This window comes from Zootoca vivipara, chromosome 13, assembly GCF_963506605.1.
Source record: "Zootoca vivipara chromosome 13, rZooViv1.1, whole genome shotgun sequence".
Classification (NCBI taxonomy): Eukaryota; Metazoa; Chordata; class Lepidosauria; order Squamata; family Lacertidae; genus Zootoca; species Zootoca vivipara.
Genome location: NC_083288.1, coordinates 48,749,763 through 48,770,603, shown reverse-complemented (window position 1 = coordinate 48,770,603; position 20,841 = coordinate 48,749,763). Strand labels below are relative to the sequence as shown.

Sequence of the window (20,841 nt, the reverse complement as noted above, 5' to 3'; positions counted from 1 at the left end):
TTATCCTCACTGCAGCCCTGTGAGGTAGGTTAGCCTGAGAGAGGAGGACTGGAAGGTGGGGGGTTTGAATCTCTGTTTCTCCGGCCCTTTGGCACAGCCCGATCCGACCACTAGCCCACACTGCCTCCCGAGGATAGGGCTCCCCCTGCTTCTATGCAGCATGCACCCATTTCTGCCGCTGTCTGATACAGTGCACCTCAAACTTTGTGGAGTTTTCCAGCTGATTTTGCTTTTCAAAATGAGAGAGTATGCTAGGCCTGGAGGAGGAGGAGAATGCCCTGCCCATCTGACAGGGAGTATAATTCCTGACTCGAGATAATCCAACCAGCCAAGGAAGAGAAAACAAACAGGCCATTTAAAAAAATAGAATTATTATTATTATTTTGGTGGTGGTATGGGACCTGCCTTTCTCCCCTCTGCTTATGAACAAACATCAGCTGCCTTAAAGTTGCCACACTGGGACCTTCTGCTTTCGGCCAGTCTTTTCCCCAGCAGGAGAGACAGAGGCGGCTTGATTTCTGATAAACACAGCAGTCTTGGACCAGCAGGGACTTTGCTTTGGGGGCTGTTGGGAAAGATTGAGGGCACTAGGAGAAGGGGACGACAGAGGACGAGATGGTTGGACAGTGTTCTCGAAGCTACCAACATGAGTCAGACCAAACTGCGGGAGGCAGTGGAAGGCAGGAGTGCCTGGCGTGCTATGGTCCATGGGGTCACGAAGAGTCCGACACGACTAAATAAAGGTAAAGGGACCCCTGACCGTTTGGTCCAGCCACAAACAACTCTGGGGTTGCGGCGCTCATCTTGCTTTACTGGCCAAGGGAGCCGGCGTTTGTCCGCAGACAGCTTCCGGGTCATGTGGCCAGCATGACTAAGCCACTTCTAGAGAACCAGAGCAGCACACGGAAACGCCGTTTACCTTCCCGCCAGAGCGGTACCTATTTATCTACTTGCACTTCATGCTTTTGAACTGCTAGGTTTGCAGGAGCAGGGACCGAGCAACGGGATCACTCCATCGTGGGGATTCGAAACACCCACTTTCCGACCAGCAACCCAAGGCTCAGTGGTTTAGATCACAGCGCCACCCGCGCCCCTTGTGGGACATTAGCCAATATTAAACCAATGTATATCATGGGCTGTTTTTTTAAAAAATTAAAGCCCAATTATGCCAACACAGAACAACATTCTGGTACACCGAGTTCTCCGGAGGCTGTGTGCGCATTATGTGAAATTTGCACAAATTAGCCAAGTCAGCATTTAAGACAAGTTTACATGCAGACTCTATAGCAAGTTGACGTGGTTTTCCGAGCGCATCGCTCAGGGCCTGGCATGTCCACCATTTATTAAAATGGTGAAAGTCTGGCTCATTGGGAAGCAAACGGGACTCTGTATGTGCTCAGAAACTACTCGATCATATAACCTGTGCAGCGGAAGCAGTGGAAATGGGGATGAGGAGAGCCTTACAGGGATCTAGTCCTCAGTGAGGTGGTAGAAGAGTATATGATTTAAGAACTCTACTATTAAAGACACATGCTCACACACACATCACTTATTCCTGAGCCTAGATTCCCCCACACACACCAACTTCCTTTCCTGCCCTGCCCTATATTTAAAACAAATCTAAACAAACATGTAGCATCCAAAAAAGGGGAAACTATTTTAGATGTAGGGGGGAAACGGATAGGTCAGCAGAGCAGGCTGTGGGTTCGAGCCCCACGTTGGGCCAAAAAAAATTCCTGCATTGGAGGGGGCTGGACTAGATGACCCTGGAGGTCCCATCCGATTCTACGACACTTTTAAACACACAAATCATGTGAAGTGGTACAATTTGGGTCTGCCACCTGCACACGGGAAAAACGACACACAGGACAACAAAGAGAGCATAGAGCAGGCCCCATCTTTATTTGTCTCTCAGGGGCAGAGGAAAGCCCTTCGTTGTTTGCCTTTGTGGGGAGGGGAGTGGGGAGCCCTCAGTTCCGTTTCTTTGCCTCCCCGGGGGTCCCTTTGACAAAGAGGCCCGTTCCCGGCCGGCCAGGAGACCACCGCCACCGGTACCAGACACGGTAGGTGAGGAACCAGCAGAGGGTGGCAATGGCGGCCCCCACGACCTTGTGGCTGTAGTCGTAGAGGTAGACCACGGTGCAGGCCAGGAGGAAGTTCCACAGGGCGAGGAGGAAGACATTGAGGAGGAAGATGAGGCGCAGGGGGACGCCGGCCGGGTGGCCCTGGGCCAGGTAGCGGCGGAAGACGGAGGTCTCCTCCACCATGAGGAGGCAGCAGAAGGTCAGCAGGAAAGTGTGGCCCGAGACGTCGTAGCCGTGCCACTTGTGGCCCTCGTGCAGGCAAGTCCACTTGTCCGGGAGGTTGTTCACCAGGATGCCCTCGGGCACGGGGTCAAAGCAGTAGCCGGTGAGGTTTTCGATGAGGAGGAAGGTCTCCGTGGCCCCCAGCCAGAGCCCGGCGCCCACGCCCAGGCGGCTGAGGTGCCTCAAGGTGAGGAGCACCCGGTGAGTCGCCAGGTAAACCACCGAGAGGATGAAGCCGCCCAGGAAAATGCAGGTCCAGCCCCAGGCCGACCGGACAAACTTTCTGCGAGGGAACAAGAAGGGAGGAAAGTTAGCAGGGTGGGGAACGAAGGAGGTTTGCTGCCCCAACGCTGGATTTGGCCCAAATTGGGGAGAGCAGAGGAGGAGGCGAAGCGCCTCAAAGAGGGGAACCCCAACCTGCGGGCCACAGAGCAAGGCAGGAGAATCCCCACAAAAAATGGGGCCGCCAAGCAAACGGATGGGCAAGACCCCAAATACATCACACATCCTGCATACGAAGCATAAGCCGCTTGAGGAAAGTGAACAGTGGGGGGTGGGGTGGGGTATACAGAATATTTTTCCAATACGTGACCACAGGGGAGAAAGGTTAACATGAACATGGATGGGAAAATGCTTTTTCCCAATACGGAGGAATGGCAATGGGAACGAACGGAGGTAAAGCTAATAATTGATAGTAACAATTTGGGATTCCCTCTTGGGCTTCTCGTCGGATGAAGGAATGGAGGGCGCTGTGACATTTTTGCTAAAAAGAAATTTGGCTTAGCAGAAAGCAGAGAAGAGGGATACTAATAAAGACTGACTGTCTCAAACAATCATTTTCTAATGACGGAAAATCATAAGATTTCCCCCTTTGTAATGTTTCTCTCTGTTCTTTTTCTGCCTCCTTTTCTTGCTCCCTTTCCCTCTAGCCTCTCTTTCTTGTCTTTTTTATTCTATCTGTTCTAGATATTTTATTGTATTGTGCAAACTAATAAAAATAATTAAAAATGAATAGTGGAGTATGAATCTTTCTAGAAATGTCTGGGACCTACCAGCCGTTCTGATATACTGTGACGCATTTGACACCCACACGGTCCCACTAACAGAGTTGCGGAAACTTGCTATGCCGAGCTCTGAACACACAACTGGTTTTTCAACTGGCGCTCAAAAGCACTGGGGAGAATAGCGCCCAGTGTGATAGCATTCTGCCCTTGGGAAGAGATTCCCTGCAACTCAAGTCAACGGCTACATTTGGCAGTCAGAGATCGAATGGCATCACTTGACCCCAGGATATTCGGTGCGGATGAACCAGGGATTTATCGCTGCTATACAAAGCCTTGTTTTCTGCCAAGCTGGTCTCCCGCTGCCCGCCTCCCTATGCCCACAACCGCCAACATATGTTTTAAGACACCCCGAGATCACTCACATGTTGAAGAAGTTATGGTGGTTGGCAAAGATGGCTCGGGGGTTCACGTAGAACTGCAGCAGCGGCCCGAAAATGACCACGGCTGCCAACCAGAGGTGGTAAGCTCGCCGGAGACAGGGCACCCCCAGCAGCCAGGCATACTGGTTGCTCCAGAAACACACCAGGCCGCGGCAAAGGGCTTGCGCCCAGCCGGCCGCCTTGGCCAGCAGGGAGGGCTTCTTGGCGCCTGATCCCTCTGCCATCCCCCCCACCTGCACAGCCAGAGATGCCAGAGGACCCGTCCCTCCTTGGCTTTGGGACGACCCAAGGTGGTGGGGTGGGGGAGGCAAAACTCAGTGGAGAGAAATGTCGTTCAGAGTTGATCCCCGACAACAGGTGTGGGGATCAAATCCAAGTTTGGCATGAGCAGCTGACCGGGAGTAGGAGGAGGGGAGAGCAAGCAGACTGGAAAAATTGGTGTGGGGAGGTGGGGGTGTGTGTCTCGCTGCGCCAATGCATGTTAAAGAAAAAACGAAGACCCGACCTCCCCCCCCCTTTTTAAAAACCGAAACGAAGAGAAAGAAAATTTCAACAGCTTTTATTGACGGCAATTGCAGTTTGCACCAACACCCTTGTTGGAAGTGTGTAGGCATCTCAGGAAAGAGATGCTCTCCACCCCCCCCGGTGACACTCCCCCTCTTCTATGCTGGGGGGAGTGTGTTTCCTGGGGAAAAAAAACAGCTTCTCTCTTTAACCAGAGATTAAATCAAGGTTAAATCTACTTAAAACAAAAAAACCTCCAGATATTTTACTGTTTCAAAACAAAAGAAAACAAACCTACCGCCACCAGCACTCTAGCATCAGAGGCGCAGCTGATGGGAGACCCCCACCTTCATGGCAAATGGGAGAAAAGCAGGAAGTATCCCAGAGGGGGGGGGCGCAACTGGCAGAAAGGGAGCCTCCTGGCGCACCCAGCTCCCAACACCAAACGGGGAAACGCAGTTTGGGGAAGGGGTGTAGAAGAGGATTTCCGCCCGGCTCCCTTTTCAAGCAACCTGCCGCTTGAGGAAACTAAAAGAAAGGGGGGGCTGTGGGGGTGAGTAGAGGCAACGGGGAAGGAAGGTCTGGGAGGCAGGGGCCAGGCTGACCACACAGCATCTTGCAGGGGAAAAGACCCCACCCTGCAAAATAATCAAGCCCTGCTATGACCCCTACACTGTCATTTCTCACTCAGACAAACGGTGAGGTTTCCCCAGAAGAAGCGTCCCAGGAAGGAATGTGCCCTGTGCGTTCTAGTCTCCAAAGAAAGGGAAGAGGGAGCCTTCATTATCTGCTGCTGGAGGAGAGACGTCCCCTCGCACTTTGCCAACAGCCGCCGTGGCAGAGGAAAGGGGAGAGGGGAGCTTGCTGTATCCCTCGCCCCTGGAAGGAGGGAGTAAGGGCCTCACACCCCATTCTCTGATACGTCTCAGCTCTCGTGGCACCCAGAAAGGAATTAAAGAACGCTAAGCCCTCTTTTCTAACCTCTGTGGAAGGCTGATCAGTCAAACACACAATCACACACACACTAGGGGGTGGGCATGGGGGGGAGGAAGGAAGGAAGGAAGGAAGGAAGGAAGGAAGGAAGGAAGGAAGGAAGGAAGGAAGGAAGGAAGGAAGGGGTGAAGGGAGGGAGGGGGTCTACAAGCTGTTGTTCCCCAGAGCCAACTAAATCCCAGAGTTGTTAGGATGATCCATGATTTTGCCTTCCAAAAATTAAAATTAAAAATAACAGACCAGGAAGAGGGTGGGACTGTAAATTTCAATCCCACGGAACCCTAAAGCGACGCTATAAACTAAACTAGCCTGTTGTTCAGATTAACAATTCCTTACCTAAATTTCCCCCCTTTGCAGCTGGTCATCCGATTCTGGCTCTTCCCAAGAGCCGTGTTCGAGACGCTGCCCATCTCCCCCAAGCCCTGTTTACATTTCACTTAGCAGACCACCCACAACAAAGTTTCCCCTCCCTCCCACCCAAATGTCCCAAGGCCATAGGCAGCGTGAGGTCTTCTTTGCTCCCCCCCCCACTCCCTCGACCATGTGGCGAGTCCAAAACTGGAGAATGGCGGCGAGCAGAGATAGAAATGTCTACTGATCAGAAGCTCCTGAGGGTCTGGGGCGCAGCTCTCGGGTGGTAGGGGGCCTCCGCGGATCTTCGTCGTATTCCGTCTGGTGGTATTCCCAAAGCCGGATGTTCCCGTCCCACTGCAGATCAAAGAGAAAGACAGTTATAGTCATCGCTTCTATAGCATCCTTGAGTGTACCAAATGCTTTGGAATTCATTAGGCATGCAAAAATACATAAATAAGGGAACTTGCTAAGCAAGTCCCACGTATCCTGATAGAAAGCTCAAAGCCAGTTGCAGGTGTACAACCAACCAGCTCCTCTATTGACCATCTTTCTCCCGGCCCAAACTGAGGGGCCGAATTTCATCTGCAAAACTCTCCGTCTTGCAGTCCAGATACCTCACAAGTGCTCTTGCCCCCAAACAGGAACCCACCTTGCAATCCAAGTTCAGCTGAACAGACCCTGCTTTAAGTGCTCTCTTATCCCGCTGTACTGTATTTGCACTAGACTGCTGTGCCAATGCGGGGCAGCTGCACTGCCAACATAAAAGACACCTGGGGAATCTCCGTAGAGGTTGGTGCTTATTGCCCAATTGAGATTACGGGCTGGCAGGTATGGAAATGGCATAAGAGAGGCTTTCCCCTTCTGGTACCTTCCAGATGTTTAGGATTACACCTCTCACCACCCCAAACGTCTTGCAGCCAGGCTGGCTGGCGCTGATAGGAGTTGCAGTCCAAAACATCTGGAAAGCACCAAGTTGGGGAAGGCTGGTTGACATTTTGCTCTGGCTATTATTGGCTTTTGTTTTGCTTCCTGGGTTTAGTTACTTATTTATTTTTCAAAGGGAATGCTGTTATCTTGGGTCCCAAACCAGTTCCAAGAACAATGGGCAGCAAACACATTTTGCACCATGTCATTAAATGCTTGGAGGGGGTGGGCAGGGAAGATGGCAGCTCCTCCCACATGTGAACGCCAACGGGTTTGCCTACGACCAGGCAGACTGTAAATGCTACACTTTGCCGCTACTTATTTCAACATCTCCCTTCTAAGGGTTCTCAAGGCGGCTCACAACTACAATTCATAAAATGCAAAAATTCATAAATATAACCCAATAGCAGGATGGCGAAAAGCCATGGTTAACACACCAGAGGCTGAGTAATGCTTGCTGGAATCAAGCAAGTCTTCGCCAGCCACTGAAATTGATCAAGTGCGCTTTCTGGGTGTGTCGTTCTTCAGTCTGGGCACCCCAGTCAGAAGACCCCCCCTTCTCCTTTGGGTTCACCCACCACGCCTCAAACTGCAAGGGAGGGGGCCCCTCTGTAGTCAAGTGGCGCTCCCAGATGGGTTTGATGTGAAGGAAAAGACTAGCAGCAACAACCACAGAAAAGGGCAGATAAGGAGAAGATTTGCATCCTTGCCATGACAACCTTATTGGTGCGGAAAACACACAAGTTCCTGGGTGAGAGGAAAGAGGGGCCAGCAATTCATCTTAACCGCACAAGCACCTCACCCCACCGCTCCCCTCGCTCCCAGTACTTGCCGAGCTGCTGACAATCTTCTCCTCGTAGGGGTGCCAGCAGACATCACGGACACAAGCCTTGTGATTGGTCAGTTTTGTCACAATCAGGCCGCTCAGGAGGTCGTATACTGGAGGAAGGGAAAGGAGCACTGGGTAGCACAGAGAAGCATTGGCAACACACCGGCCTCACGACACTCACTCCTCCCACAGCAGTGGGGAAGTCTCAGAAGGGCAATCTGTCCTCTCTTGCAGCCAGAATTGATGCTCCAAATGCCACCATTTATCCCTTAGAGGTCAGCATTGGACCTGCCCACACTTTGTATTATTATTATTTCTATAGTGCCATTTAGTTCCCTGCCCCAAGGAGCTTGCAAGTCTTCAAGTTCACACTTGAAAGAGGAAAAGGAGGCAGGAGTGACACAAGGAAGCCATATGGTTACACATCCTTAGACTTCATCACAGGCCAAGTTTCAGTTGGGAATAGGAGCTATGAGATGGTGGGTTTTATGCAAGTGAGAAGGGCAGGCGTCATAGCCTGGAATTCTGGGAGGCAGTTTCAGGCATAAGGAGCATCAAGGGAACAAGACGGGAGCCAGTTGAGAGACCCCTTTGGATGGCTGAAGGTGCTTATCCACAAAGCCATGGGGGGGGGGTTCAAGTAACAAGAAGCTTGGGGTGGATCCAGTTGCTGATGGAAGGACCGAGTAAGGGGCACAGCATATAGTCAGAGCAATGAGAGGCTCCCAAGATCCCTCTAGGAAACAGGTGGGGGAACTAGACATCTCCATGAGAACAAGTGAAGAGTTTCCCTTTGGAGACCAGACTGAAGATGGAATTTCTTTCCCCTCTGCACAGATCAGGTTGACTCCCCTGTCAAGTCTGCCAACTGTTCCATTGCACTTGCAGTTTTACCTGCCCCACGCCTAGCATTGTATGAAGCCACGTGTGGATTGGATGGTCGTGGCTGGGGGGGAAATGGTCTCACAGGTCAAACTAACAGCCCAGCCAGGGCAAATGTGGCTGATCGGCCAAAGCCTGCTGCTTCTGCAGCTTCTTAACATCAACAACAATTTGTTTATACCCCGCCCATCCGACTGGGTTGCCCCAGCCACTCTGGGCGGCTTCCCCATGTGCCAACCATTTAGTTCTGCCGTGCTTTCCTCCCTCTTCGGTTTATTATCCAACTCACCGCCCAAGCATATTGGCACAGCCTGACCTCTCTTTGCTTTTATCATCCCCCTTGAGCCCTCCATACCAAAAGGGAAGGGACTTTCAAACAACATTCACATGTGTGCAGATGTGCGTCTCAAGAGATTTCTCCCCCACCCACCAGCAAGAGATCGAATCCTGCACCCAAGCAAAACGCTGCACTCCTTCAAAGAGGCAAAGCTTAACAACCCCTCTGACTGCTGCCCAGCATGGCACTCCCCTTCCAGTTCCGGGCAGCGTGGCACTGGCCTGGCCTGGCCGATCCCTGCCACCCGCATCCCGAGTCCACTCACCCACCACCTTCCCCGTGGAGCAGCCACTGTAGATGTACTGCTGTCCGGTACTATGAAGCGGCGAGAAACGGCAGCGGATCAGCGTGTGGAGCACTCCGTGGCCGCGGTACGTCATGAGGGAGGTGTCACCCGGAAGCTTTGACTTCCGCCGTGCTGGCAGAGGAGGAAGGCGAGGAGAGAGTAAGGGTTAGAGGAGAGTGAGGCCTGTCTCCCCACTGCTTTAGGTCCCCGCTCCTTCCCCATCCTCTAAGACTCACCTTTTTTGGGCACCTGCTGCCAGCGATAATCCCAGTTCTGCTGAGTGACAGCTTGGCGGGAGGCTTCCAGGCCTTCGCGGCCCGAGAACTTCCGCATGTCCCAGAGCTTTATCGTCTGGTCCTTGGAGTTTGAGATGAGGTATCGGGCGTCCCCCTGGGAGGAGGGGTGGGGGACAATGGTTTAAAGGAATATTTCACACTCTGTAGTCCCCAAGGACATGTCCAATCCGTGGTACAGACATCCCACAGCAGAAGACTCACTTTCTAAAGGAAACTTAATTTAGCTCTTTCAGCCTCTCCCCAACATGAGAATCCTGTATAAATGACATTAAAGGAATGCATGGCCATTGGCCAAATATATAGGTGCTCATCAGCTTATGTGTTTTCACTTGGACTGCTGTGGGCTTAGATGAAGGTGAACCATGTAGATGGTTTCTTTCAGACAGTATCAATGCCAATTAGCTTCTGGACCCAATTCAAAGTGCTGGTTTTGACCTATAAAGCTTTAAACGGCTCAGGACTGCTGAGGACCTCAAGGACTGCTTTTTTCCATATGAACCTACCCAGACCCTGAGATCAACTTCTGAGGCCCTCCTTTGTGTGCCTCCACCTTGAGAGGTCCGGAGGGTGGCAACACGAGAACGGGGCCTTTTCTGCAGTGGCTCCCCATCTGTGGAATGCTCTCCCCAGGGAAGTTTGCCCGGCGCCTTCATTATACACCGTTAGGCGCCAGGCAAAAATGTTCCTCTTCCCCAGGGAGGTTCGCCTGGCACCTTCATTATACACCTTTAGGCACCAGGCAAAAATGTTCCTTTTTAACCAGGCCTTTGGTTGATCCGATTTACATCTTATGCCCTTTTAAAAAGTGGTTTTTTGGGGGGGAGGGCTATTGGGTTGTTGTTTTTATTTTTATTATGCATTTTGTGGTTTTATATCTTGAATTTATTCTGTGAACCACCCTGAGACCCCCAGGTATAGGGCGGTAAATAAATTCAAATAAGAATAAACAATAACCAGGCCTTTGGCTGATTAATATTCTACAGTCTTTTCAATGAGTTTGTGGGAGTAGGGGCTATTTTCTTGTTATTTTTGTTTTAACTATTTTTGTTTTTATCTTGTGAACTGCCTCGAGATCTTTTGATGAAGGGTAGTAAATAAATCTAATAAATAAAATTAATAAAAACAAGCAGATCGCGTTTGCAGAACATGTTGCGAATGAGATCCCGAAGAAGCTTTTTTTGAGGGGGGGGGCGGTGTTTCAAGGTTGTTTGCCTAAATAAGCTTTCCAATCCCATCAGACTCCACCTCCTGCCCTCTGTGATTATATACAGCAGGCACCCCCAAACTTCGGCCCTCCAGATGTTTTGGACTACAATTCCCATCTTCCACGACCACTGGTCCTGTTAGCCAGGGATCATGGGAGTTGTAGGCCAAAACATCCGGAGGGCCGCAGTTTGGGGGTGCCCGATATACAGAGAAAAGGATGCCTACTTTGCTGTCTATGAAGGTGATGCCATCTTGATGGCCAGCCAGGATGCCCACAGGCCGGGGGTCGTCCTCTCTCATGGTGCGCCGGTCCCACACTTTGCAGATGGCATCGTCCCCCCCGGAGAACAAGATGTGGGAACTGGTGTCAGCAAAGGCCACGGCATTCACGTCGTCTTCGTGGGACTCGATCTGGAGGAAGGCAGAGGACTTAGCGCAAGAGGGAGGAGCAGGATTTTCTATGGGAGAGCTAGGCTGGCTGTGGCATGCCAGGCCCCAGTGTGCACTGGGATGGAGTGGGGGCACCAAAATGGTATTTTAATGTACTGTGGGAGACAAGAGCTGGAGAGCCACGAGAGATTGAAAGCTCCTGGGCTCAAGGGGAGCTCAGGGTCTGGGCACCTGCTTCCCAAATTCAATCCCTGGCATCTCCGGTTTGAACAAGGAGCAGGTGACGGGGCGACAGGAAAGGCCCTCTTTCTGCCAGCCCAAGTGGGCAATGCTGACCTAGATGGACAACCAGTCTGGCCTGGTGAATGGCAACTTGCCCAGAGAACCAACCCCCTTTGTGAGGGGGCTGGCTGCTGCCAGGCTCAGCTGAAGCCAAGTCATTTAGTGCAGGCACGGCCAACAGGTAGAGATCGTGATCTACTGGTAGATCACAGGACGTCCACGGTAGATCACTGGCTCCCCCCAAAGAAGCTCAACAACTTCGAACCTCTAAAAAACGAGCCTTCCTCCTTCCTAAAATAAGCTCAACAACTTTGACCTGAACCCCACAAAAGGGGGTGGATCGCAGAGTTGGCCACCCCTGATTTAGGGCATTTCTGCATCCACGGAATGTGATTGACCAAGGCAACCATTCTCAATGGAAATGCAGCAGAATTACATGCTGACACACACATGCACAGCCCACCTTGGAGAAGCACAGCACGCTACAGAGAAATGGGAAGGGGATGAGGCAGAATGGGCTGTGGGACGCTCAAGGAAAGACATCTAGAACAGTCTTCCCCAAGCTAGGGTCCGCCAGATATTTCGAACTACAACACCGCTGCTGGGGGAGGGGACTGATGGGAGTTGGAGTCCGAAACATCTGGAGAGTCCCAGCTTGGAAGGGCTGATCTACAACATCCCAGGGATCCCCCGCCCTATGGCTTTGGGGCGGAAAAATTCCAGACAGCCGGACTGATGCTTTGCTTTACTGCTCCTCAATCTTTTATCTGCATCGGGATGCTGTGGAAGTATCTGTCCCGTGTGCTACAAAACGGCCCGGAACCTTCCAACAGTAGCTAAACGACTACTGCTAGCAACGCAAGGAGCTGCAATGAATCACTGGCTGAAACGTTAGGCTAAGGACTCTAGTGGAAATGCAAAGGGACAAGACATATTCACAGAGAGGAGATATTGTTAGGTTTGTTCAAGGATAAATATAGACTTGATAGTCATCTTTATCATTTCAGTTCATTCAAATCATTTGTCAATTATTGCTAGGATTAGGACTATGAAATTGCTTCTAATTTCACCGTCTTTGGCTTTTATTCCATTTGCAGAGAGAAATCTTGAAAGGGCCGGAAAGGAAACAAGGCTCTGTGTGTGTGTGTGTGTGTGTGTGTGTACACAGACACACACACATACATATAACAGCCACACTTTCTAAGACCCAGGGAGAGAGGAACAGCAAGTGGTTGAGGCCAGAGGCATGGAACAGAGAGGCCCAGCAGAGGAGTGGCAGGGTCCAAAACATAAGTACCTTGAGCGTCCGCTTATTCTGCTCCATGTCGTACACGTAGACACAGCCATAGTTGGCCCTAGGTTTAAAACCAAAACTGAGTGGGTGGAAGAACAGACATAAACGCAAGGGAGGAGGGGTGGGGGTGGGAAGAGACACTGAAGCCACGCTGGTCAATGGACTCAATGGCAGCACCTTAACAGGAGAGAGGCATGCCTCCGAAGCATTTCCAACACTTCACCCTTTAATTGGAGTATTTCCACCCTGACTTTCAGCTTTTAAAAAAACCCCAAGGCAGCTTACAAAATGAAACATTGCAAAACTTGGGTCCGTGTTGCTTCCTTTGGGTTCCAACAGGGAATTGGGGGGGGGGGGCAGCTGGCTCCAGCCAGGCTGATGGGAGGGGCTTTACCGCCTTGCCTTTCCCTCCACAGGGGCCACGTGGAATGAGAGCCACATGGCACAGCATGCCCAGAATCCTCTTGGCCAAAAAAACCAGTACAGTGGTGCCTCGCTAGACGAATTTAATTCGCTCCACGGGTCTTTTCTTATAACGAAAAATTCGTCTAGCGAATCCCATAGGAATGCATTGAAATTTTTTTGGAATTTTTTTTGCCCATAGGAACACATTAATTGAATTTCAATGCATTCCTATGGGAAACTGCGATTCGCTAGACGAATTTTTCATAAAACGAATTTGTCTAGCGAGACAACCTCCGCTCGAAAAATCCTTTCGTTAAGCGGAAATTTCGTTAAGTGAGGCACCACTGTATCAGACAGCCCTCCCCTCCCTGCTAAGCTTCAGGCATATGACAGAGACGTTTCTATTCCAGCAGGGATTTTCAAGAAGTTTCCTTGGTGTTTTTTTTACAATTACTTTTAATTGATTTTACCCACTATACGCTTTTAAATATTTTTTTTTCTGTACACAGCTTAGAAACTTTGCCAATTAAATGGTATGTAATTAGCAGAAATAAATAAATAAGGGATGGGAGAGAGAGGACAGAAGATCTGTATTTTAGAAGAACCCAAATCTTGTCTGCCTAGGCCAAGTCCAGACAAAGTCACGGGTAAGGAACTTCAGGCACAACGGCCAAATGTGGCCCCCGGACTCTCTATCTGGCCCTCAGACAGCCACCCCTCGTGGCCCTGATACCCCACCACCACCAAAGTGCTTTGCTCCTGACTGGAATCTCTTCTTGAATGTGGGATGTTGGAGTTTAAGCAGAAAATAGCCTGCTGTAAAAAGGTAACAGTTGCTGCTTTCCTTGCTGTTTGCCTCTAGCCCCATCTGCAGATGGCACGTGGCCCTTGGAAGGTTGTCAAAAAAGGAATGCGGCCCCCTGCAGGTTTTTTTTTAAAAAAGAAAGGTTCCGCACCCCTGGATAAAATGTTAACCATTGCTATGCATTGTGGTTAAAGGGACTGGGCCAAAGGCTGACGTACCCGCCAAGCACTTCCCTTCCATCGGAGGAGACTGCGAGGGAAAAGACGGCAAAACGACGCTCGTCAGGCCTGTGGAGAGGAGGAGAGAGTTAGAAACTGCTCCAGGAGTCTGTTTAGTCAAACGGGGTGGCTGCTGGGTGCCCTCCTTACCTCAGATCCAGCGCTGTGTGGGTATCACACTCGCCATAGATGTTGCAGATGTGAACTGTAAGGAGAGGGGCAGGGAAGGTAAAGGGCACCAGAGTTAACACTTCCTGTGGGGTCATGTGACACCCCACCCCCACCCTTCCCAGGAGCCAACCCCACTTACTGTAATCTGACCAGCTGGAGTAGAGGAAATGGGCCCCGTCGGGAGTGAAGGCAACATCCAGGACACTCCAGCCGACGTCCCGGGCTTTGATGCTCCGGAACTTCCGGAAGCCTCCGTAAGTGCAGTCATATAAGCGGATTGTCTGATCTGAAGTGGGGGGTGGTGGTGGTTTGGAAGCGTGGGGAAAGGAAACAGAGAAAGAGGCAAGCATGCTAATTGTACCATGTGTCAATGTGCCCTCATCTACTAGGACCTTTAACACAGAAGCAAAATCACTACGGTGTTAAGCAGGGGTAGGCAACCTAAGGCCCGTGGGCCGGATGCGGCCCGATCGCTTTCTCTATCCAGCCCGGGAATCAGCATGTTTTTACATGAGTAGAATGTGTCCTTTTATTTAAAATGCATCTCTGGGTTATTTGTGGGGCATAGGAATTGGTTCATTCCCCCCCCCCCAAAAAAATAGTCTGGCCCACCACAGCTGAAAAAGGTTGCTGACCCCTGGTGTTAAGCTTGCATCAGGTATGGGAAACCTGTGGAACCCCCCCCCCCAGAACTTCAACTCCCAGCAGCAGCAGCAGCCAACATGGTGTCTGGTCAGGGATGATGGGAGTTGTAGTCCAACCCAAAGTGGTGGAAGGGACACACTTTCCCCATTTGTGCCTTGCAAGACTTTCTTTGTTGAGCTACAGCTGCTGTGGAAAACAGAACAGCCTTTCGAGCCTTTGATCTTGGCAATGGGAATCAGGGATTAGTAAGAGATGGGAGGGCACCCCTGTAAAAATGCAAATCATCCAGATCAACCCATCTGAAGGACCCAACTTTGAGGACATTCTACACTGTTCTTTCCAATGGGATAAGAGGATTTCCCCCCCTTCTTCCTTGGAACAGCAATACCAACTAAGCTGCAATGGTGTTTTTGCATGAAAAAAATAAATCATGCTACGCTTGGGTATCTGGGGATTAGAAGCTCCACAGGATCTTACGGAGGACTAAGAGGTTTTGCAGCAGGGCCCACTCACAATGTCACTTGTCTGTTTCCCAAAATGCAAAGAGAGCATTCCTGGTCAGAAGGACAGCATTCTTGGACACTTGGTACCCAAAACGCCACAAACACTTGCGCTACAGGAAATTTCAAGACAAGATAATTCCAGGATGCCCTCGGTGCCAAGGATGGAAGCTGATCTGATGCAGGGATTGTTTAAAAACCAACTGCTACACTAATATTAATTTACACGTGTCTTAGATTTATGTTATTTTTCCTTCTTCTTATCCTGTATATGACTATAATACAGTATGCGTTGATATGATAAAACAGAAAAGCAAAACAAAAACAAAAAACCAACTACCATGTTGTGTTACAAAGTACCTTGACAAGCAGACATAAAAAGCTTTCCATCACGGGAATAGATCCCACAAAACGCCTTCTGGGAGTAGGAATCGGTGAAGGACAAGTGGTTGGGGAGAAAGCTGGAAGAGGAGCAAAGTCTGAGTTATTAAAGGATTCTTCCCCTAAAATCATTATCTCACCCACCGCACCAGGCCTTCTCTTCCAGATACTCACTGTGACGCCACTCGTGAGCACTCCCCACGAGAGAAGCTGCTGTTGTGGCAGAGGCCGCGCTCCCTCTGTGGTTGGCAGGGAGAGAAAGAAAAGAAAGGAAATTCAACAAGGGTCTGCCTGCAGTTTTCATACACTGAAAGACCTGCTCTCCAGACAGCCCCATCCTCACGTGGATCTCTGCGTCTTTCATAGAATCATATAGTTGGAAGAGGCCACAAGGGCCATCCAGTCCAACCCCCTGCCAAGCAGGAAACACCATCAAAGCATTATTGACATATGCCTGTCAAACCTCCGCTTAAAGACCTCCAAAGAAGGAGACTCCACCACCCTCCTTGGTAGCAAATTCCACTGCCGAACAGCTCTTACTGTCAGGAAGTTCTTCCTAATGTTTAGGTGGAATCTTCTTTCTTGAAATTTGAATCCATTGCTCCGTGTCCGCTTCTCTGGAGCAGCAGAAAACAATCTTTCTCCCTCCTCCATATGACATCCTTTCATATATTTGAACATGGCTATCATATCACCCCTTAACCTTCTCTTCTCCAGGCTAAACATACCCAGCTCCCTAAGCCGTTCCTCATAAGGCATCATTTCCAGGCCTTTGACCATTTTGGTTGCCCTCTTCTGGACACGTTCCAGCTTGTCAGTATCCTTCTTGAACTGTGGTGCCCAGAACTGGACACAGTACTCCAGGTGAGGTCTGACCAGAGCAGAATACATTGGTACTATTACTTCCCTAGATCTAGATGCTATACTCCTATTGATGCAGCCCAGAATTGCATTGGCTTTTTTAGCTGCTGCATCACACTGCTGACTCATGTCAAGTCTGTGGTCTACCAAGACTCCTAGATCCTTTTCACATGTACTGCTCTCAAGCCAGGTGTCACCCATCCTGTATTTGTGCCTTTCATTTTTTTTGCCCATTTTTTTTTACCTTACATTTCTCCTTGTTAAAATTCATCTTGTTTGCTTTGGCCCAGTTGTCTAATCTGTTAAGGTCATTTTGAAGTCTGATCCTGTCTTCTGGGGTATTAGCCACCGCTCCCAATTTGGTGTCGTCTGCAAACTTGCTCAGGATGCCCTCAAGCCCAAACTTGCTCAGGATGCCCTTAAAGCCCGTCTTGAAGCTATGAGAACCTCTTGTTTTCCTAGCCTAATATTTGCATCCCCAAGAAGCGAACAGGCACCTTGCAAAGCAGTCGAGGGATACTACGCTCAGTCTGTCCCGAGCCCAGCCTGCCTGTTGCCAGCTGGATGTGTGTTTTGATCTCGTTGCACTCCAGGTCGTGAGTGTCTGGCGTCAAATCCACTGCAAGTAAAAGAAAGAGAGGAAGATTGGACAGGTTGAGAGAACAAGACCCCCAATTGCCCTGTTGTCCCCTGATCTACTCAGATGGCATCCTCACATTTTCCTCAGACTCTCTTACATTACAAGAAGTTACCGGCCAGTACCTGGAGGTTTGTAGTGATTTCCAAGTCGCCCTTCCCAGGCACTGTCATTGTCGTCGTCCGAGTCCGAGAGCGTCTGGACCAGACGGACGCTGGCTGCTCCCCCACCCTGCATCAAGTGAAATTGTCCTCTGGAGAGAAAAATTGAAAGTATTAGGAATTACGGATCCATTTCGCCCCTCCCCACATCACAACTCACGGAGATGGATTGGAGAGAGGCAGCCCCCTAAATTATTTGTTTCCTGTTCTCTGAAGGTGCCCACTAAGCAGCTTTTGAAGTTTTAATACAACAGCCAAGGAATGATTTCAACTGATGCCTACCCAGCTCAGGATCAGCTTAGGGGTGCATCAACTAAGAGAGATGGGAACAGATATGCAAATTTTAAAGATAAACTATGGAGAGTATATCCTGCTATCTAAGGCTCCTACATCACTGCCCAATGATAGGGTCAATCTTGAGTAGAGTGACAGGATCCAAAAACCATCCAAAGGCTGAAAAGTTCAGTAAACAAGGCTGGCATGAGAACATAAGAATTGCCCTGTTGGATCACACCAAAGGCCCACCTAGTCCAGCATCCTGTTCTTACAATGGCCAACCAGACGCCCCAATGGGAGACCCACAAGCAGAACTTGAGCCCAACAGCATCCTCACCTCCTGCGGTTTCCAGCAACTGGCATTCAGAGGCACAAGGCCTCCCTTAAGTAGTAATACAACACAGGCTTCAGGCTAGTGGCCATTAACAGCCTTGAATTCATCTAAAGCCACGCAAGTTGGTGACCAGCACTGCCTCTCGTGGGACAGAATTACATAATCGTGAAGAAGTTGTCTGCCCTGAATCTTCAGACATTCAGTTCATTGGATGCCTCTGGACTGTAGTATTATTCATCACACCATACCTAATTGTATACGCATCTATCATGTCCCCAGCTTGCTTACTTGCTTTTTCCTTCCTTCTAAGCTAAAAAAACCCAAGTGTTGCAACTTTTCCTCATAGGGGAATTGCTCCAACTCCAGAATCATTTTACTTGCCCCCTTCTGAATCTTTCCCAGCTCTACAGTATCCTCTTTGAGGTGAGGGAACTCTACATAGAATTCTAAGAGTGGTCATTACAGATACTGGCAGCCTTATTTTCAATTCCGTTCCAAACAATCCCTGACATGCAATCGCCTTTTTCACAACAGTCATACTCCGGGCGAACGTTTTCACCAAACTATCCACTACGACCCACTATCTCCTGGACAGTCACCAGAAGCTCAAACCCCCTAACTAGATATGTGAAGATATGATTTTTTTTTGCCTTATACTTGTTTGCATTGAATTGCACTTGCCATTTTACTGCCCATTCATTCACCTATTTTAGAGGGGTACTTTTGGAGCACTTCACAATCTCTTTTTCTCTAAACCACCCAAACAACTTGCTATGAAAACGGTATCAAGAATCTCTTTTGGTGTATGCATAGCTGGCCAAAGCCAACCAGAATATTAAGTGTAGAGTTGGCTATAAATATAAGTATTCCAAAGTGTTTTGTGGCCTACCTAAGGTGACATCAGAAACAGGGATAAAGAAGCCACAGATGAGGAAATCTTCACTTTTCTTGAATAAATTTCTAAAACTATGATGCTATGCGTCAAAACTTTGGATCATCTCATCCAGCGCAATAGGTGGACAACTGAGAATTTTAACGTCATGAGCATATGAGGAAGTATGGCCCTGAACAACTTCTGCACAAGAAAACACAAAAACCCCTCTACTCTTAGAAAAGCAGACATGGCACATGATGAGATCCAGCAACACACAGTTAAATTCAGGTATGACCTCCTTACAACTGAGACTGCATCCCGGCTGATTTGTAAAACATAAACCTGGACTGTGACCCTTATTTCCACACTTCCAATCTATTTCGCTTCTGTGTTTTTTAACAAGGCGTCAAGGAAGTCTGTACACTCAGTTATGCTCCCTACATCCTTAATCATCATCCCATCTCCTTGAATCCATGCATGAATTCATTCCCAGACACACGTATCTTCAAAATCCTAGCTCCATGAGAAATCAGCTGAGACTGGATTTTCCAGTAGGGTCTCATGAGTCTCCACGCCAGCAGATTCCACTTACTGAGAGGACTGAGTACTCTTTGTCAGGATTAATGGACCAGACAGAAAAGGCATAACAAATTCCCTTCCTCTTCCTGCCTTGAGATTCTGCACAAGTCTGGAACACCATCCGCTGCCAGAGAGGCATCCCTCATATCCCTAATTTGACTAAAAAGTGGGGCGGGGGTGTGAGTTACCTGCGCAGTAGATATGCCAATACCTGGGCCAGATCCACATCCTCGTCGTCCTCTTCCTCGCTGCGCAGTATCCCCGAGTCCCTCCGAGACCAGCTCCCCTGGTTATCCCGGCCCCCCGAGCCAGCGTTACTACTACTGCGGGAGCCCATGCCTTAAGTCATTCTTCACGGTTTGTGTCAGGTGTGTTCTTCGCTTCCTGGAGCCCAGGAACCAAATGGAGGGAGCAAGTCCTACCTGAAAAGGAAAATCCTGAGCCACTAATTGCAGAACTTTGTACACAGTACGGGGGGGGGGGCGAGGAGGGAGAGATAACAGCATTCTTTCTTCTTCTCATGAAGGATTTCCTGCCTCTTACCAATCAAATCTATCCTCACTCAGAAGTATTGCTCTTTAAAAATTTAAAATTGTACCACAGCTTCTCACTATAGCAGCCCTTAACCCCACATCCAGAAACCAAACATTCCCCTCATTTGTTTCCATAGCCACTGCTTCCCATAGCCATTAACACCTCCCCCCCCATTCAGCCCCTGGTCATCTTCACCAATCACAATCTCCAATACTGAAAGAGCTCCTCGGCTCCCATATCTAGGAGCCCTATCTAGACGTCAGCCAACTACCCACCCCATCTACATGACTATACCACAGCCCCAGGCAACCAATCAAGGGCTCATAGACCTGCCGAACCCATTAAAGTACTTTTTCAGACATCTGAGTCCTCTCCACCAATGGGCATGGCCGGTGCTCACGGCTCCTCCAATCAACAGACGCCATAGAGCAGGGACACTCTTGCTCAGTTTCCGCCGCCACCACCGCAACGTTCTGTCCCAACTGCCCGCTCGTCCCACCAATGAGGACGCCTTTCGCATTTAACCTTGGCTCTTACCGAACTGCTCCCCTCTGCTCTTCCCCCTTCCCACGCGCCCACCTTTGTCCAATCAAAAGCCTGCCCCCCACCTTTTCCGGGAGCGCGAGACCCTCCTCACCCTCTGACGGCCGCTGCGCGAGGCCTTGTTTACATCGTAAGGAGACAGCCGCCTCTAACCGGAGTGGAGACGTGAAATGGGGCGGGCCGCGCCGGCTGATAATTGATTGGCCACCGTTCACAACCCCACGTGGGTTAGAGTGTGGGGCTTTAAAAAGATTTGCTCTTCCTTGATTGGCTGCTGAGGCTCCTGTCTCGCTTAAGACGAGGGGCAGGGAAAACCGTTAAGCGATAAACTAGGCGATAAGGTGATTGGACAGAGCAAGCGGATGACTCTTAAGAAAGGCGGGCAGCTGGCTGAAGAGGCGCTCTCGGATTGGTTCCCAGTAGTTTGATCGATTGCTCGGGCTAGTTGCGTAACCTCCGCTATTATTGTCAGAGCAGGATGATTGACGTCTCGGGTTAGAGGCTGGCTCCTGGGGGGGCGGGGCAGTGGCTTACTCTCTGATTGGACAGTGGTGAAATGATTGACGTTGCACACGAACAAACAAGAAAGC

The 20,841-nt window shown here is 49.8% G+C and overlaps 2 protein-coding genes across 6 annotated transcripts; both read right to left on the bottom strand.

The window, feature by feature from the left end:
* Positions 1 to 1,878: 1,878 nt before the first annotated feature.
* Positions 1,879 to 5,699, bottom strand: FITM1 (fat storage inducing transmembrane protein 1). Of its 2 annotated transcripts, none has more exons than XM_060281863.1 (2): positions 5,584 to 5,699; positions 1,879 to 2,589 (listed from the first exon to the last, which is right to left on the bottom strand). In XM_060281863.1, exons 1-2 carry the CDS (start codon positions 5,655 to 5,657, stop codon positions 1,971 to 1,973), a joined length of 693 nt encoding a protein of 230 aa, XP_060137846.1. In that variant the 5' UTR covers positions 5,658 to 5,699; the 3' UTR covers positions 1,879 to 1,970. The 2 variants fall into 2 exon arrangements, with proteins under 2 accessions (XP_060137846.1, XP_034990389.1); XM_035134498.2 differs by lacking the exon at positions 5,584 to 5,699 and adding an exon at positions 3,733 to 4,153.
* DCAF11 (DDB1 and CUL4 associated factor 11) lies at positions 4,294 to 20,450 on the bottom strand. 4 transcript variants are annotated; one of them, XM_035134494.2, is made up of 15 exons: positions 20,346 to 20,450; positions 19,363 to 19,596; positions 17,076 to 17,203; positions 16,811 to 16,932; positions 15,627 to 15,691; positions 15,432 to 15,532; positions 14,066 to 14,212; positions 13,906 to 13,960; positions 13,756 to 13,824; positions 12,331 to 12,388; positions 10,587 to 10,772; positions 9,096 to 9,249; positions 8,839 to 8,991; positions 7,358 to 7,464; positions 4,294 to 5,955 (listed from the first exon to the last, which is right to left on the bottom strand). In XM_035134494.2, exons 2-15 carry the CDS (start codon positions 19,509 to 19,511, stop codon positions 5,839 to 5,841), a joined length of 1,611 nt encoding a protein of 536 aa, XP_034990385.2. In that variant the 5' UTR covers positions 19,512 to 19,596; positions 20,346 to 20,450; the 3' UTR covers positions 4,294 to 5,838. The 4 variants fall into 4 exon arrangements, with proteins under 4 accessions (XP_034990385.2, XP_034990386.2, XP_034990387.2 ...); XM_035134495.2 differs by having other exon boundaries at positions 20,317 to 20,432; XM_035134496.2 differs by lacking the exon at positions 20,346 to 20,450 and adding an exon at positions 20,059 to 20,227.
* Between the last annotated feature and the right edge of the window lie 391 nt (positions 20,451 to 20,841).